Source organism: Rhinopithecus bieti, unplaced genomic scaffold (assembly GCF_001698545.2).
Source record: "Rhinopithecus bieti isolate Rb0 unplaced genomic scaffold, ASM169854v2 scaffold_3340, whole genome shotgun sequence".
Classification (NCBI taxonomy): domain Eukaryota; kingdom Metazoa; phylum Chordata; class Mammalia; order Primates; family Cercopithecidae; genus Rhinopithecus; species Rhinopithecus bieti.
The window spans coordinates 168,942-188,128 of record NW_016804114.1 but is presented as its reverse complement, the minus strand read 5'-3'; the positions used below and the strand labels follow the sequence as shown (position 1 = coordinate 188,128).

At 44.6% G+C, this 19,187-nt stretch overlaps 1 protein-coding gene across 6 annotated transcripts in view; it reads right to left on the bottom strand.

Annotated features, from left to right (window-relative positions):
- The window catches only part of LOC108523475 (cyclin-Y-like protein 2), a 99,578-nt gene that overhangs the window by 63,256 nt on the left and 17,135 nt on the right, over positions 1–19,187 (bottom strand). For 3 of the 6 annotated variants that reach the window (XM_017864119.1, XM_017864129.1, XM_017864143.1), the window contains exons 4-8: positions 18,265–18,363; positions 3,735–3,798; positions 2,883–3,138; positions 2,700–2,804; positions 1,891–1,969 (exon numbers count right to left, since the gene is read on the bottom strand). In XM_017864119.1, coding sequence (XP_017719608.1) covers positions 1,891–1,969; positions 2,700–2,735 — 115 coding nt within the window. In that variant the 5' untranslated portion in view covers positions 2,736–2,804; positions 2,883–3,138; positions 3,735–3,798; positions 18,265–18,363. Of the gene's footprint in view, positions 1–1,890; positions 1,970–2,699; positions 2,805–2,882; positions 3,139–3,734; positions 3,799–18,264; positions 18,890–19,187 lie in introns of those variants that run through there. The other 3 variants (XR_001883824.1, XM_017864109.1, XM_017864136.1) reach the window with 2 other exon arrangements.

The window sequence follows — 19,187 nt, the reverse complement described above, 5'->3', positions numbered from 1 at the left end:
TCCACTCCCAGGAGCCACATCTCTCCGTACCATGGCTATGTCAACCACCTCCTCGTGCATCCACGGACTCAGCTCTTATGATGACCAGCAAGGTCATCATAATACCTGGTAAATACCTGATATCTAATCTGACAATTTGTGGTTCCACGACACCCCAGTATTAATGGTTTAATAGGATTATATTTATTATGATTATTTACAAGTCCTAATGAATAGGGTATTTTTTTTTTTTTGAGACGGAGTCTCGCTCTCGTCGCCCAGGCTGCAGTGCAGTGGCCGGGATCTTCAGCTCACTGCAAGCTCCGCCTCCCGGGTTTCGCCATTTCCTGGACCTCAGGGTCGTCTTGATGCCCATGTGGGATGTAGCGGGGGAGCTTGAGCTCCAGGCGCCTGCCTGGGCCGTCGGGCCTGCTGGCTGTAGAGTTGTGTTGTATGTGTGTTGTTTGAAGGTTAGAGTATTGGGTTGGTCACCGTGGTTTAGGTGGAGAGGGTGGGGGGGTCAGCGCGGTCTCCTGGAGGCCTGGTGTGCTCGCCCGGTCAGGCGTCCCATAAAGGTGCTGGGGATTACTAGGCTTGAGGCGCACCTGGCCCAGGACTTTTGTTTGTTGTTGTTCTACTCGTCCGAGTATTTAATGAGCTAGATAAAGCGTGTAAGAGAGTTAGATGAGAAGTGATTTAGGTTGGGTTTGGATCAATCTGGACATCAAATACTCAACTGTTTTGAGGCTATCAGGTATCACAGGGGCGTGTCGGAGAAGCTCTATCTAGCTCATCTTTCTTTGGCATGTGAGTGTGGCAGAAGCCGCTATTCTTGTCTGTCTTTCCCACCACCCCCAACCTCCATTTTTTCAAAGCAGATAAATGTTGCAGCACCCATACAATTGAAAGTTCTCCCGTTAAGGTTAGAAGCCTCAAATGGAAGAGGGAAAGGGCTCATTTTAAAAGCTTCTGTAAAGGAAATATTATACTCAATCAGCACTTTGTTTTATTATTTTGCACACTTCCCTAAGCTAAATTCCCTCTGTTGGTTAAAATAAAAATAAACACAATCTGATCTTTGTACTCCATAAGAAAAGAAACTGCAGATGCTAAGAAATAAGCACTTTGTACAAGGCCTGATATTTCACAGGTTTTGCACAGAAGCAAAGGCAAAAGCGGACTACAGTACTAAACAGTCAGAAACAATATCACTCTATTATAGCTCTTGGAAGTGAACTTCGAATGCATCATAGCCCTTCTAACTGGTCATCATGACAAACTTCCCTGCCCTGCTTATCCTCATCATTTTACCCTGTTGCCCATCTCAAGGGTCCCTATTTGATCTTATTCTTAATATAATCTTTTTTCTATCACTAAGTTTCTTCCTCTGGACCATAGGGAGCAAAACTAAAAAAAATAAAATCAGAAAATACATGACCTCCCTTTACTTTAGTGAAGAAAAACCCTCCTATATAGATTAGAGATATTAAGCTTTGACCTCTTCTCTCTCAGCCAGCCAGCCAGAAGCCAAGGACTGTGAGGCTTCACTGTGTAAGAAATCTTAGGTGCTGAGGCTATAAGAGACATAGAATATGCCCTTATGTGCAACACAAAATTAATTCTCCAACTATTGTAGAATGAAAACTAGACTTTTGAAGTTCTTTGCTACTAATATTTTCACATCAATATAAAAAGATGTGTGGGGAAGCATCTTAAAGAATGAACAAGTATTGTAATGCAAATAACACTAATAATATAATTACATTAACAACTTTTCAACAGTTCTGTTTTTTCACAGATAGAAAAATAAACATTTAGCTATCATTCTTGCAATACAATACACATGGTATGTCCAATACACAATCGTCAAGAAAGTAGCTGTTCTAAAATGTGCACAAGTTTGCCACTTACTGCTTCCATGATGACTGAGTATGGTGTTCTCACTGCACAAAGCCCAGCTTTTTAGCACCTTCCACCAAAGCAGCTTCATCTGTCAATAAAGAGTTGGTGAAACATTGACCATCACTCATAATGGTAAAATTCTGTTTAGTGTCATTTTTCAAATTAGCAAAACTCACTCTAGTTAAAGAGGCCTGGCATTATCTGCATAGTAGTAAGGACTCAGGGTATAGCAGCACTCACACTTCCTACCACTGTGGTCCTGAAATAAACACTTCTGTTCGATGGGAGCACATGGGCTTAGAGCTAATTCACCAGGAGAGTGATTTACATTCCTGCTACTTTCACAGGCAAGTTCTCTCTAATTAACCTAAGTAGTATTCCCACAACTTTCTGACCAAACGTCACCTCTGAGCAAGGCCATGTTTAATAGTGTGCTGTGGGACTGCCAGAGCCCCAGAAAGTGGGGAGAGTACTTCATACACAGCTTCCACAGCAGTTGGAAAGCCCTTGGGGGCTAGGGGATGAGAGAAGCTGGCCCTGCTCTCTCTTCAGAGACTTGCCTAGCCCAATAGCCTCTGCTGGGAAGAGCAAGACAGCCTGGTTCCTCCCTCTGCTGTCAGTGTTAGGAGAGTCGGGAGAGCAGTCCCAGTTCTCTACAGCTCTAACACCTGTAGTCACAGCCTGGTCATGATATGAGGGCAGGGGCAGACAGCCAAGTCTGTGGCAGAGGTGGCACCATTACGTCATTCACGAATAACTTCCAATACCCTTTTCTCCTGAGGAGGGTCCGGCAGGGTGCATCTCACCACAGCCCTCACCTGAGGAGAAGTCATGGTAGATGATGTCATCTCCATCCTCCTCAGTAACAATCACATGGCATAGGACAGAAGAATGATGATCTTCTTTATGCAAGAGACTGTGGGCTGCAAATATGAGGCTGGGTTAGTCATCAGTTACAACACTATCAACATACACCAAGGCTGTGTGCAAACCAAACTTACCTAACATACATTCATGGGTCTCCACTCCCTGCAGGACAAGGTCGAGGTCCCTAGTGTGGAGGCTGGGTCCCTGCAAGTCTAGATCTCCCTCTGCTGTTGTGGTTCAGAGTCCTTTCCAATGGTCCCACCATGTCCTGGTTTCAACCAGCTCTCCCAGGTACTCTTCTGTTCTTTATCTGTTCTTTAAAAGATGTTTTGGTGCATCAGCCACTTCACTCCAGAAGCCCACTATTCCCCAAGTCTTGGAACTCAGCTCCTGGGCCCCAGCGAAAGTGGTGGGGAGAACAAAGAGAAGCCATCAGCCGTCTAGTGCCTCTGGAGTCCTGCCTTGCCCACGTGCTTCCTCCTCACTTTCATAAGACCCAACTGGAACCTGTGTTCCACCTCCCTCGTTGATGTATTCCCAGACCTGCAGGTAGAAGACATGCCCAACTTCCTGACTTTTCTAAATGAATATCCAATTGTAACCAACCTCTTACTAGTTCTAAGTTACTGTTGACTATTCTGGGTTTCCGTGGTGGACAATTATATCATCCAAAAATGACAAGTTTTCCATTTTCTTTCCTATATACGTGCTTGTTCAGTTCTCCCTGTCTGCACGGGCTAGCACTTCAAGAATGATGTTCAAAAAGAGAGGTGATAACAGGTTTCCTTTTCCTGAGGTTATTTTAATGCCAATGTATTTTATGTGTCTCTTTTAATTAACAACTGGGTTTAAATTTGAAGTAGATTGGTAGATTTTTATTAAGGAAGCAGCTCTGCGCTTGCTATTTCTCATGGAATTTTCCTCATCTTTGTTAGTCATAAATGAATGCTGACTTCCACAAATTTATTTTTAGTTTCTTCTCTGACCTGTTTGACTTGAGAGGAATTTTATGGAAGCAAATCCCAACTGTTCACATGGCTACTTCTTGGCCTACAAGAAAAGAAATTGCACATTATATTATAGTTCATTGAAGCCAAATAGGTGAGCTTAGAAAATTCCCTAAGGTCAACACTACAAAAATGGTAATTTTATACAAAACACTTTGAGAATTGAGCTTCAAGGTTACCTTCCTCTGCATCTTATAACTATTCAGTCCTAAAAATATTCTTGTACCATAGTGAAAAAAATAATAGAGTCCTTGCCCTTACAGCAAATAAACAAAATAGTGAAATATTTTCTGAATTATAAAGAAGAGTGGCACCCACATTCAAATTGAGTTTCTACTCTCAGTGGTAAGCCAAATAAAATTCAAAACAAAAAAATTCCCAGGACCAACTTAATCTACTTTTCCTTCCCTACCTAACTTGGCCTTCTATAATAAATTAAGGAGAAGAGGCAAATTTAATCTGAAGCCTATGGATGCATGTACACATGTATATGTATACATGTACGTACATATGATATATGTGTGTGTGTATATATATATATATCTTCTTAGAAGTTACAGGCTTTTATTGTGTATATACATGCCATATTTATCATCTTAACTATTTGTAAGTGTACAATCCAGTGACATTAAATGCAATTACAATGCTATGTACCTATCACCACTACCTATGCCCCAAACTTTTTCATCTTTCCCAACAGAAATTCTGTACTCACCAAACAACTCTCGCTTCTACCTCCAGTAAAGTCTATTCTGTTTTTACCTCTCTAAATTTGCCCATTCTAGGTACCCCATATAAATAGAATCGTACATTTTATTTTCTTCAGTAAACAGCTTTTAATATGCACAAATGCTGTGTCTAGAAATGAATATTTTCTATTCGATATATTTAGAAAATTATACCTGTTAAAAATAGTTTTGCATGCCAAATTGCAGCTACAAAGTATCTAAATAATATACATTATATAAATGATTTCTTCTTGAAGATTCACGCTCAAAAAACCCAGGAAAAATAATTCAAAAGAAAGTTATATATTATTGCTTGATGAATCTTTGGAAATCTTTCCCACACAGGGGAAGTCACCAGATAGGAATGGAATCAAGGGATCACATGAACTGTCCTCTGAAATTTGCTATAGGTTGATTCTCTAAGAGTTAAATTACATCTTGTCTATCAGTCCACACAAAGCTTAAAACAGCCTTAAAGGACCCAGAAAACCGGAAATGATGATAAAGGATAAAAGAAAATTCTGTAGCAGATGCAAATATCCTCTTGTGAGGAAAGTAAGCATTTTCTTGGGTAAAATGCTTTAATTTTAGCTGATGGTCCCATGACAATTTAAATGAGAATGTGGGGCCATCCATAGCCTAAAATCCTCAAATGCTCCTTCTCTCTCCCCAAATATATTTTAGCAAAATGAGCAAGTGATCTAACTGGCTCTGTATTTAAACTACTTAAAAACATACGTTGGATACATTTAATCCAATCCCCTATCTTTGCAAAAAAAAAAATATTGAGGCTTCTGGTGTTAATTATGTATAGCAGAGCTGGATGCATGCAATTTGCCACAACATGGATGCAGTCGGAGGCCTTTTCCCCGAAGCAAATTAACAGAGAAAAAGAAAAACAAATACCACATGTGCTCACTTAAACATGGGAGCTAAACATTGGGTCCTCATGGAATTAATGATGGGAATCAAAAGACAATGGAGACTCGAAAATGTGGGGAGAGGAAGGAGACAAGGGTTGAAAAAGTACCTATTGGGTATAGTATTCACTGCATATGTGAGGCGTTCAGTCGAAGCCCAAACCTCAGCATCATGCTATATACCCTTGTAACAAACAAGCATGTTTTCCCCGAATCTAAAATAAAAATAATAAAAATCTTCATGCCAAGAATATTCCCAATCTCGATGGCATCAGTGATGTGTATTTTGCCAATATTTGATGAACAATTATAACCAATCCTTTACAAATACAAAAAAAGGAGAAGGAAAAACTTCCCAATTAATTATGCTAGGCCAAAATTACTATAACACAAAAACCACAGAAGAAAAGAAAAAACTGCAGAACACTACCCCTGTTGAATTTGGCAAAATAAGTTCTCAATACTGGCAAAACGAACTCAATTTTTAAAAATAATTAAGGACGCTTATACCAAGAGGAAGTGTGCACAGATATGCAGTTTAAGTGGCAACTAAAACAACTTGATGTATCAATTCATATCTATTCTTCTAAATGATTCTTCAGTCCCTGAATGTGTGGGCCCTGTGGTCATTACGATTAACATAGATATATTTATTATCTTGATTGTAGTTCTATATCACAAGTGTTTGTCCACACCTATCATATTGAATATAATAAACATTCAGTTTTCTGTACACCGATTATATGTCAATAAAGTGGCTAAAACAATTAATGTAATATACCATATTGTAAAAGTGAAGGAAGACCAAGATGTGGTTATCGGATTGACACAGAAAAAAAACTCACTATACCTAGAATATAACCAAAATTTTAACCAAACCAATAATTGAAGAGAATTTCCACAACCTGATAAAGGTAATCTATAGAAAATCTACAGAAAACATCACACTTAGTGGAAAGAATGTTTTCCACATAAGACTGGGAACAAGATGCACAAATATTCGCTTTTGCCACTTCTATTCAACATTGTCCTTGACGACATTGTTAAAAAAAATCACAAGGAGGGGAACATCACACACCAGGGCCTGTTGGGGGGTTGGGGGGATAGGGGAGAGATAGCATTAGGAGAAATACCTAACGTAGATGACGAATTGATGGGTGCAGCAAACCCCATGGCACATGTATACCTATGTAACAAACCTGTACATTCTGCACATGTATCCTAGAACTTAAAGTATAATTTAAAAAATCATGCAAGAACAAATGAAGAAAAGGACTGCAGATTCCAAAGGAAAGTGTAAAATTGCCTTTTCATATCCAAAACATGATCTCATGTATAAGAAGTCCTAGCCAGGCACAGTGGTTCATGCCTGTAACCCCTGAACTTTGGGAGGTTAAAGTGGGGGAATCACTTGAGTCTAAGAGTTTGAGATCAGCCTGGGCAACATAGTGAGATCTCATTTCTACAAAAAATAAACAAAAATTAGTCGGGCAGGGTGGCAATATGCCTGTAGAACCAGCAACTCTGGAGGCTGAGGTGGAAGGAGTGACCTGTATTTGTGCTACTGCACTCCAGCCTTGGCAACAGACTGAGATACTGTCTCAATAACAATAATAATAATAACCCTGAGGAATTTACTAAAAACTCACTCAAAGTAATAAGTTTAGCAATATTGCAGACAATTGAGATCAAGATAGAAGTATCAATTGCATTTCTGTGCACTACCAACATTCTCAAAATATAATTAAAGAAACAATACTATTCAAAATACAACCCCCCAAAAAACACATGGGGAAGGACATTTATTTAAAACTGTAACTTTTTTTAAAAACTGTAACTTTAATCTAAAATGTTTTTTAAGACTTTTTTTAAACTGATTTTTTAAAACTAACTTTAAACTGAAAATATGAACTATAAAAGAGACAAAATAAAATTTTAAAATGAGATTTTAATATAAATTTTTACCATTGCCAAAATACATACAAATTGTAAATAAGTATGTATAAATGTATTTAATATTAGTCCATTAGAGAAATTATAATCAAAACCTCAGAGAGATACCACTTTACACCTTGTAATCCAACAACAACAACAGTGTTGTCATGAGTGAGAAAAATAGCAAAATCTCACACTGCTGGTGGGAGTGTAAAATAGTGCAGCCAGTTAAGACACAATGAGGCAGTTTTTCAAAATGTTTAAGAAGGAACTACTGTTTTGACACAGCAATTGCACTCCCAGTTATGCGCCTATAAGCTATGATAGCCTACGTGCACACCAAGATTCACTGCAGCACGTTCATGATGAAAACTACCTGAATACATTTCAAGGAATGAAAGGAAAAACATGGGTGGTATATCTTTATTATACTTTTTGTCAGTCAAAATAAAGTAATAATACTTTACAAAATTATTACTTTTGTAAAGTAATAATTCTGTAAAGTTATTTTGTAAAGTATTACAAAAATAATACTTTACAAAATTCCATTACAAAAGGAATGGAACTCAAACACATTAAGCTGCCAGAAAGAAACCAGCAACAAATGATCACATTCTGTGATTCCACTGGCAAGGCATGTCCAGAAAAGGCAAACCTCTGGAGACAGAGGGGAGACATACAGTGGTCTAGTGCTAGAAGGGAATAGGGACTGGTCGCAAACAGCATCACCTTTTTTGGGATGAATGGAAATGCACTTCAATTATACTGTGCCTATAGTTCCATAACTCTGCAAATACACTACATGTATTGAATGCACACTTACATGTGATTGTTGGGGATTATCAGGCTGGATTCTGAGGCTGGAGGTTTAAGGAAGGTTTCCAAATTCAAAAAGATACATCCTGGGTGTCCAGGGAGCCGGAGTCACCACCCCCAGAGCCACAAACTGCAACACAGCTTCCGTAGTGCCTCTGCCACCTGCAGGCTCCAGCCTCCAATGACCAACTCATCCTGCTGGCCCGGATTAGGCCCAGGACCTCTGCAGGTGAGATGAGCAACCATGAAGCAGGCACCCCCAAAACTAGCACACTGGAGCTCAATACCCTCAAGGGAGGCACCATGGCACCCTAACTTGACAGACACACCAGCAGAGACTACAGCAGTGGTGGTGATAAAAGATTCGGTGCAAAGCCTCCAGTCCCACCATATAACTCTCAAATCAAGAATTAAAAATGGTCCCTAAAGGGCCTGAGGTCAGTATTTTCAGGTTTTCCCACTGATCTCTGTCCCAAAGACTCAACTCTGCCACTGTAGCAGGACAGCAGCTTTCTGCAGACAACCTGTAAAAGAACAGACGTGACTGCACCTCCACGAGGTGCAGGTATGTTTGCCATTATAGCAAACATACACCAAGAAAAACAGAGCTACAGATAGGACACCAGGTCTGGACATTTGGTTCTTGTACACAACTGGAATGAAGAGGCCCAGGTGGGCCCACAAGGGATGCTGGTGGTTGGATCCTAAATGCAGGGGTCCTGGGATCCCCATCTCATATGAGAAGACCTTGGGTCAATCCCAGACAACAGGCAACAAATTCAGACTTGTGAATATTCAGACCATCAGTAGGCTGAGGGTTTCCCAAAGTAACAAGTCTAATAATCTAAACACTGCCATATGGGTCCTCCTGGTCAGGTGAGGAAACTGAGAGCTAAGGAGTAAACTCAGAACCTCAGCAGGCAGCTGGTAACCTGGAGTGCTGGAGGTCTGGAAAGACTCCACCTTAAAGCCCAACCAGAGGTGGCTCTACTCCCAGCTCATTATCTTGCTGGCTGGGCTGACCACCCTCCCCCAAACCCACTTGCTCACTGGGCAATGGCCTCTGTGTGTGCAGCTGCCAGGCTAGGTATGGGAGCTGGATTTCACCAGGAGGCAGGCTCCTGCTCTGTGCCAGGCCACCTGGTGCCTAACAGCAGATATAGGGGTAGGATGGCACCCGGCTTGCTGGGGCCAGCTTGGCTGGAGGACTATGGTACTTGTTTAGAGTGGGCCTGGCATACTCACCCCTCTCCTGACTCCATAGCCCCATGGCCCCTCCACTTCTCCACTTCTCCTAGAAGACCCTCCACATCCCACCAGACCTTGACTGCCAACTTGGGTGTTACCCCACCACTATCTCACATCTGCCCCTCCCTATGGTTGAACACACTCCACCTTAGACCATCTGACTCGAGTAGGGTGAGGAGAGTGGTGACACTAAGTTGTGTCACCTTGTTATGCTGGCCACTCAGGATAAGGGTCCAGGTTTCAGCTGATGCACTCATGCCCACCCACCCTCCAAAGTACAGCCTGTCTTTGCAGAAACTGGGGCTCTGGGGGTGAGGGCTGTGGACAACACAGTCCCTGGCTCCTGGCGGTGTTTCGGCACTTGGGTGGAGGTCTTGAGGCTCGGGGCACCACGCACACTATCGCAACCACTGGAGCTACGATGTGGTGGAATTAGGAGCAGCAGAAACTGGGAACCAGTCCCTCAGTGCCATGCACACCTGGTGACCCCTTTTCATCCAGGTGCGAGTTCCCGGTTCTTGATGCAGCTATCTACAAGACCCGACCCCCCTGGGCCCCCTGGGTTCTTCCTTCCCTGCTTCTCTCCCATAATGGGGCTTCTCCCTGCCCAGTGGCTCCTAGGCAATCCTGGCCACACAAAGTGCAAGGATGCAAACCTGGGAATCCATGGCAGGAATCCTGGCATTCCCAGGCTATCTGCATGGGCATGCTGTCCCCCAGCCTGGCTGGAAATATGAACCCTATTTTCCCTGGCCCCACCTGCTGCAACACTGTACCACCCTCCTCCCCCGGCCCCAGCAGTGTTCTATCCCCCCGGCCACCAACTCCAAAGTCACATCCCTCATCCCCTGGTAGCCTGGTTGCATCAATTCCACTGATGCTGAAGCTAGGCCACCTCCAGCAGTGCGAGACTACCTCCCGTGCCATCCGCCCACCAACCAACCTCCTGTTGCCCTAGGTCCCCCTCCTAGCGGCTGCCATCTCACTGCAGCCATCTGCAGACTCCAGCCTCCAATAAAGCCACCCAGCAGATAGGCCAGCTCCTCCTCCTTTTGCCAGAATAGGACAGCAGAGCACACAGACCCAGAAGAGTGACAAACGAGAAGACCGCCCCACCTCAACAGCCTTTTTACCCACCTTCTGCAAGTGCAGCCTCCTAGGACACATGATCTGATTGGATGAGGAGGAACCTTTTGGCCTAATCTGATTGGACCAATTATCCAATCAGAGTTGTCCTATAGACTTGCTCTCATTCCATTAGAACACGTGTTCCAGGAGCCTTTATTTGCATAAAGCTGGTATAAAAGTCTGCTGAGGGCCTGGTCCAGGGTTTGATTCTCCTGTGGATTTCGCACAGGGCTGTACTGTGTTCTGTCAGAGCAGGAGGAGCTGGCGCTGACGCCATCCGCCAGCGTCCTCCTCGGAGGCTGGAACTTGCGGGCGCTAAGGAGACCGCTGTGGGATGTTGCACTATCTGGACGGTGGCAGTGGCTGCCACGGCGGAGGGGACTGGCGCAGCAGGCAGCGGGCAGGTGGTAGTGGAAGCAGGGAGACCAGGAGGCGGGATGGTCAGAGGTAGGCGGCTATTGGGTAGAACAAGACAGTGGGGCAGAATGGCTGGGGAAAGGAGAGGTCCCTCCTTTGGTGCCCAGAAGGTAGCACTGCGCTGTGGCGGCTGCCTTGGCGACGCGACCAGGGGTAGGACAGAGCTGGGGCAGCAGCGGTGTGGCCACGGGGCAGGGTAGTGGCCAGCGGAGTGGCCACGGGGCAGGGCAGAGCTGAGGCCTGGATGGCTGGGGAGAGGAGCTGACCTCCAGCTGCAGGGTTGGCAGCAGCGAAGCAGAGGGCGCCCACTCCGGAGGGCGCCCTCCCTCTGCCGGTGCCAGAGCCAGGCGTGGGGACCCCAGGTCCACGTGGGCAGCCCGAGCACGCCAGGGCCTCCGGCATGAGTACTGGGACCTGCGACCTCGCGCTCTTGGGGGCCGGGACCGCCCCAGAGTCCCTGGGCAAAAGAGCAGCCCCGTCGTGGGGAGAGAGCAGTTGAGGAAGCACCCACCAGGCACGGGAGGGACGGGGCCCTGCGGTTAGAGGCCTAAGGAACCCGAACCTGGCACCAGTTGTGAGCGACCCCGTTTCTGCTGATCTTACTTCCTGGTGAGCCCAGCCCCAGTGGGTACAGCAGCCTGCGTGGTTCCCGGAGCCGTCGGACCACCATCCAAGTTCAGGGCCACCCACGGAGCCGGCCCACAGGTGTCTGCGGTCCTTTCCCCAGGGGCCCCCAGTTTCTGGACACCTTGGACCGAAGTGAGAGCTGGCTTTCAAGTTCCCTTTTTTCAATATCTGGCTTCTTTGGGTGGTAAAAATTTTTACAAGCTCTTGTAAAGCCTATATCCTGTTATTGTTTTTATTTAGTTTTGTAGAGATGGGTGTCGCTCTGTTGCTTAGGTTTGTCTTGAACTCCTGGCCTTAGCCTCCCAAAGTACTGGGATCACAGGCATGAGCCCCACCACACCTGGCCCATCCTGGTATTTCTAACAGAGCTCTGGAGAAACTAGCTTGAACCCCAAGAATTAGTAGCTGCTTCTAGCCTGACTCCATTTCCATTTGAAGAAAAGTTATGAAGATGGGGGCCCATCTTATTCCTTCTGTGTTTTTGCTTCAATAGCCTGTTGATGTATATGTCCACTTTGGGTTTAGGGACATATGAAGAAAACTCTCCACACTTACTCTAGCTCCCACAGAGGTTGCCGGTGCTTCTGTGGTTGGTGGGTTTTTGTTTTCAAGGTCCATATCAGTATTATAGTGTTTTCATATATAGCTGAGGTCCTGAAGCCTTGATTGATGTTGAACTGAAGTGTTATGGACTCAAGATGTAACAGAAAATAATGGTCTATAATTTTGTGATCCTGGTGTGCTATACAATTTGTTTTATCTTTTGAATAGAATGTAGAAAAGCTGAAGTTGATAGGAATAGATTTCGTTTGGAAAATAGCCATGAAATTACCTGATGATTATTCAGTTAATCATAAGATATAGTTACGGTAATCTAAATCCTGGCTTAAAGAGGATGAATATCTAAGGAAAGAAAGTTACTCATTGCTATGCAAGATTTGAAGTAAGTCAGTAGCAAATTTTATTTAGCTTGTCTTTGAAATAAATGCTTTGGGATTTTTTTTCTTTTATAATTTTATATTTTCAGATAATTTATAAAGTTGATGTTTGAGAGTGGATTCTATTGAAGAATTTGTCAACTGCACCACTGTGGCATAGGGAACAGGAACTTGCCATGATGCCCCAAATATGGATGTGTACTGTAGCAAATCTCATTCTCCCACCACCTCTCTTCTGCACTCCATCCTCCCAGCACTTTAGAAATACAGGAACTATCTTCAGAAAACAGGTCTGCTATATATTCCATATTTTTGATAGTTTTTTCTCCTTATTCTCTTTATATACAAGAACTTTATACAAGCACCACTTCTTTTTCTGTTTTTTTTTTCTTTCTTTTCATGTTTCACTTAGTTATTCTGTAAATACTATTAAAAGCCACAGCAGAACACTCATAGTAGGGGATGTTTGTTGTCTTTATCTATGAGAAACCTGCTCTGTAATACTAGCTTATGGGTATTTCTAATGTCTTATTTCAATCAAAAAGTATTCAAAAGCATGCAACATAGCCAGGTGCAGTGGTTCATGCCTGTAACCCCAGCATATGGGGGAACCAGGGCAGGAGGATTGCTTGAGGTCAGAAGTGTGAGACCAGCCCAGTCAGCATAGTAAGACCGCTGCTACAGAAAAAAAAATGCAAAAAAAAACAAAAACAAAACCCATATATGTATACAGATATATAACATATATAATCTATATCTAAGATATATATTATGTATGTATGTATGTGTGTGTGTGTGTGTATATATATATATATAAAACACATTTCTCTTTGTTCTCTGGTAAACCATTATCATCATTGTGAATCTCAGTAGATTGATGTGTGATAAGTTAGCTTGAGAAAACTTAAGCAATGGGAAAGTAGACATTTTAACTTCACAAGTGGACATACTGAGGCCCAGGGAGGAAAGCTAGCTCCCAGGCCACATGCCACATCCTAACCCTCCTGCACACACTTACCCCCACAGGCCTGAGATCAAAGATGTGACAGTGGTTGGAGCCTCTCAGGGCAGATGCTGAAAACCAATCCATTCACCCAGGTGGTGAACACTGAATATCCCTGCCTCTCTTGAAAATTCTACATTTAAATGGGCAGAGAGATGTATTTCATTGAACATACATCCTTTCTCCTTTGTACAAAAGCATTTTAATCTCTCTTAGTTCATAACCAAGATGAACAGGAGGAGGAACAATCACCACACACAAAAATCAGTCACCAGGCATCAGAGCCTTCTGGGGTGAACATGTATCATTACTATCATCACCACCACCATCCTCGCCACCATCCTCGCCACCATCATTGCTGTTTTTTATGGTTAGTGCTAATTTTGCTTTGTTGCTTGGACATTCAGACTGGATCTTGTTCATTACATCAGCTGCCTCACCTAGCATGATGTTTGTCACATGTCTGATGCCTAGTGAGTATCAGATATTGTGAATGTTTATTAAAAATTAATGAATGGTAAAATATAATAAAAACAAATGAAAATTTTAAAAAAGAAAATCATTGAATAGGTTAAGTGCAATGGCTCAGGCCTGTAATCCCAGAATTTGGGAGGCCGGGGCAAGCAGATTTCTTGAGCCCAGGAGTTTGAGACCAGCCTGGGCAATACGGCAAAACGCCATCTCTACACACAAAAAATGTAAAAGTTAGCCAGGCATGGTGGCACACACCTGTGGTCTCAACTACTTGGGAGGCTGATGTGGGAGAATTGATTGAGCTCAGGAAATTGAGGCTGCAGTGAGTGGTGACCACACCTCTGAACTCCAGCCTGGGCCACAGAGCAAGACCATGTTTTAAAGAAAAAAAAAATCAATGAATGAATGAGGTTTCATGTACATTATATTGCGTGTTTGTTACTGACTATAATTCCACTAGATGAGCAAGATAGTTATCATCACCACCCAATTATATATAAGAAAATTGAAGCACAGATAGGTGCATTGTCTTGACACAGGCCCTGTTTTGTGGTGTGACCTGGTAGAGATGTATTGTTCAACTCCAGTCAAAATTCCCCCATGAGCAGAATCTGGTCAGGCACCTCCCTGCCCCTCCCTCTCTCGCTTCAGTACTGGCCTGGGTGCCTCCTCTTGGGGCTGAAAGCAGCCCTTTATGTGTGTGGCTTTTGTGTTCTATCAGACTAATCTCACTCCCATGGATAATAGCTCCTTGTCAGTACTGGAGCCTAAAGGAGCAAATTCTTCATTATTACATGGAGTAGACATGCAAGAACAATTAGACTCAATAGACTGTATTTCCCAAGGTCATCCCCTGGCTTCTAATTCTATCTGCAAGATGGACTAATTTGAATGAGAATAAGCTTCTACACTGGGAATCTAAGCCCTTGATCAGAAATGGAGAATGGACCCTCGTGCAGTCCAGTGGGAAGGAGGTTTCTGGGCCTGCAGTAGGCCAAGGACCCTTCTTTCTCAGAAACAGTCTCTGGTGAGAAGGAAACCAGACACTACTTTCTCAGAAGTTCACAGTCTGGTGGGATAGATATCATTTTATGTCTGTAAACACACCTGCATATGTACAGGGGTGTGTGGTATAGGGAGGCAGCTAGAGCACTGGAAATGGGAGCAAGTCCGGCCTTAGCTTGTCCATTGCTCTGATGAACATGGACTCATGTGGGTGCATGGGTGGAGCCAAGTTCCCACAGGATGTCCAGGGTATGTGCCAGGGAAACCCCTGGGGAACCAATTCAGCCACAGGGGCCCCTGACCTGTCCCCTCTGTCCAGTCTTAGCTCTCATATAGCCCCATGGGCAGGTGCAGCTGCCATCAACAGTCACCCTAATGAGGCACCTGGAATAGAGGACCACTTCTGCTTCACTCCCTAAGTGAACAACAAGCTTCAGTGGGGAGGGAGGAGAGAAGGTCACTGTCAACGGAGCCTGCCAGGATTGGGAGGACTGTGCTGAGAGTGTGACAAGCATGATCCTAGTCAGGGTGTGGGTGGGGAGGCTGGTGGGCAGCTGAGGGCCAATCTGCAGCTTACCTTGGCATTAAGTAGAAAATTTAGTGTTCCAGTCCTGGGATAGGGGCAGTGATGAGTGGGCTGGCTGGGTGCCCTGGTCAGAGGCCTTGATCTTTTCTCCCTGGACTGGCCTGTCTGCAGGAGGTGAGGGGTAGATCTGAGAGCACCTGGGACTGAGTAGCCAGTGGTTAATCATTTTCTAGGAGCTTGAGCTGCCTTCCTACCTTCATGCACTGCCCCAGGCACTCCCAACACTTTGCCCAAGACCATCAGGGCTGGAAGTGACCACCAACAGTGACCCTTTATGTTGAAGGAGAACCTAAGGCCTGCCCCGCTTAGGGAATGAAGGTGGGTCCAAGATCGTGGCCAGCCCCCACTGCGGCTTTCTCCTTTGTTCCCCATTTCTCTATCCTAGCCCCTAAGAATTGAAAATTATGTTTCTTGAGCCCCAGGGTTCCAGAAAATGCTTCTGGGGCAGCCTTCACATCCTCTCCCTACTTTAACCAGAGCATCTGAGCCTTGATCTGTTGTATAAGGGGCATGTACCTATAATTCAATTTGGGAAAATGGATTTTACTTGTAAGTATGACCTTTACTAACCACTGCACTTAAACCGTTGCTGTCAGTTGCTGCAGAATAGATGGAAGTTAAACTTTAGGAAGAAAATTCCAAAAGGAGAGATCCAAACAAACTCTCCAGTGAGTAACAGGGCACATGTCCTTTAGAGAGAATTTAAGAGAAAAAGAGGAGCTCCATTTTGGAGTTAGTGAAGTCTGGAATAGGGAGGATAGCAGTATGACATGCAGGCACAAGGAGGGAAATAGGTCCCCCAGTGAAGGCCAGGACTGTGGGAAAGCATTGTTCAGAGGGAAGCAGTGGTAGGCATCAGCTGGGGCTGTGCCCTCAACTAGGGAGAGTTGCTGGGACCCCCAGTTGTTGGGGCCTTTAGGTTTCACCCCAGGCCTGACTCTGGTATTGAGGGTCAATGTTGCACTGGCCACTGGGTTTCCCCAAAACTCTGCCCTCCCAGGCTGTGCCCTGAGCTGCAGCCTGTCCTGGGGTGAGAAATCCCACACCTTAGAGGTCCCTCTGTTCCTTCTGAATGCTCAGCTGTTGAGCTCCCAAGGAGGTAGAACCTCACTCTGTTTTAGAGCCAGGCTTCCCCAGCAGCATTTTTTGGCAGTGGTAAAGTGGTTAAGGGTATGGGCACTTGAGACGCTGACCTAGATTTAAATCTTGGTTTCCATTTTTTTTTTTTTTTTTTTTTTTTTTTTTTTTTTTTGAGACAGACTCTCGTTCTGTCACCCAGACTGGAGTGCAGTGGCACCATCTTGGTTCACTGCAACCTCTGCCTCCTGGGTTCCAGTAATTCTCCTGCCTCAGCCTCCAGAGTACCTGGCATTACAGGCACTTGCCACCACGCCTGGCTAATTTTTGTATTTTTAGTAGAGATGGTATTTCACCATGTTGGCCAGGATGGTCTCAAACCCCTGACCTCAGGTGATCCACCTGCCCTGGCCTCCAAAAGTACTGGGATTACAGATGTGAGCCACTGCATCTGGCTGGTTTCCTATTTTATTAGCTGTGTAATCTTGGGAAAGTTATATACAAAATGGGGATAGCACGCACTTACCTCCCAGGGCTGTTGTAAAGAGGAATGTCAATGACATTAGAGCAGTACCTCTCATTGGAGTAAGCACACATGTGAGTGTCCTTTCTTCCTCCTTTATTCCTTTAGTTATTGATTATTATTCTCCACATCAGCAAATTCCAGGCACTGTTCTAAGCCCCTAATTATTTATTTATTCTCATAGGAGTCTCAACACCTGCACCTGCTGCGGTCCCTCCTGGGGACTGACCTTTGCCTTCCATTTCTATCAATTTCCTCATAACTTTTGCTTATTGGAGACAGCTTTTCTTCCCAGGCTTGGGTGGTGATGCTCAAGGGACTCAGGTTTTGCCAGTGTCAGGGGTTGAAGGTGGCCCCATGATTCCCAAGCAGGAGGAGTGGTAGCCACATCACCTCGAGTGAGCTGTGGGGTCTTGGTGTGAAGCTCAGGGACACTCAAAAGATGCCTGGGCCCCACCTCCTACAGCCCAGCCCCCTGGAGACCTCTCAGGACCAGATCCAGCCTGGCGAATGAGTCAATTCCAAGGAGATCAGGCTCTGATCAGACACCGTATAAGTCTTCACTGGAGGGTAAACAAATAGACCACTTCCCCAAGGGCTGAGGGCAGCGTGTGGAAACTGGATTGCTCACAATTCAGGGGTCCTGGAGGCTCCAGCCCCGCCAGCTCAGGGAAGAGGTGTTTTGAGCTATGTGGGTCACTTTCCCCAGTATAAGAATCCCTCAGCTTTGGAGGGCAAGAACTGTTCCCAGACTATGTGCAAGGGACACGGGTGTGGGGTGTGGGGGCTGGGGATGTGGTATCAGATGAAAGACAGCAGAAGTTGGCATTTCTAATTTTGAACAAGAAAACTAAGGAGAGGTGGGACATTGAATCCTACCTCATAAGAGACCATCAGTTTGTATGCAGTGAGTGAATGATGAATGATCATTCTACAGACAACCCAGAGCCCACAGGAGTCATGTAGAGGCCCAGGGGAACCTTACTTAAGTTCCACGATGAAGGCCATGGGAAGAAACATTTGACTGGGGCCATTCTGCATGAGGAAGTGGAGGTAAGACTGACAGAGGGACTGAGGTTCTAACCTGGAAGAGCTGCACTAATGGCAGAATTAAGAGGGTCCGGAAAGTTCCTCTTCAAAGGTACATCCTTTCCTGTAGAGTGATTGGCAGGCACTGACCTTCCTGGGAAGAGAGACAGACAGATTGCCTTTGGGAAAGACATAGAGTTTTCTCCTGCTTTGTGCTCTTCAGTATCAAGGCAGAGGTTGAGTAGTTCCTAGGGAGGAGAAGAGCCCCGCACTGCTGAAATTTACATTGCCTTGCTCTTCCACTTTGATCTGCACTTGTTGGGTGCCAGGTGCCATGCTGGGTACTAGAGAAAAAAGATGCTCTATCCTGAAGTTGTTTCCCTCACTACAGGACATCTTAATCACCCTTTCTTTTCAGGCCCTCTCTCCTCTCCTGCATTTGCTCTTTTTTTTTTTTTTTTTAAGAAAAGCAAAACTTAAGATCTGTACATTTATGTAAATTATACCTCAACTTAAAAAAGCATCCTGTGATCTCACATCCTCTTCTAGGTACTTACCGTACCCTTCTATTTGCTTTTCTTCTCGATAATACTTCTCAAAAGAGTGCTGCTAATCACTAATTCCTTTCTTCATTCTCATTCATACTCACCAACTGGGTCAGGCTCTGGCACATCCACCGAAGCTGCCCTTTCCAGGAAGCCTGGCACCCCTGTACTCACTGCTCCACCTGGTCTCATTCTCCCTCACAGCAGCATTTGACTGAGGCCCTCGCTCCTTTGTCTATGCCAACGCCCTTGATTGGTATTTTTCCAGCTTCTTGACTGCAGCATCTTGATCTCCTTTGCTTTTCACTACTTACATCTCATTTGGAGCAAGCCAGAAACACAGGTCTTTATTTCCTACCTGTCCCTCTACTCTACCACCCAACATCCCCCACACTCCTTGCTCCCCTGGTCTTTCCGTCCTGCTGATGGTAGC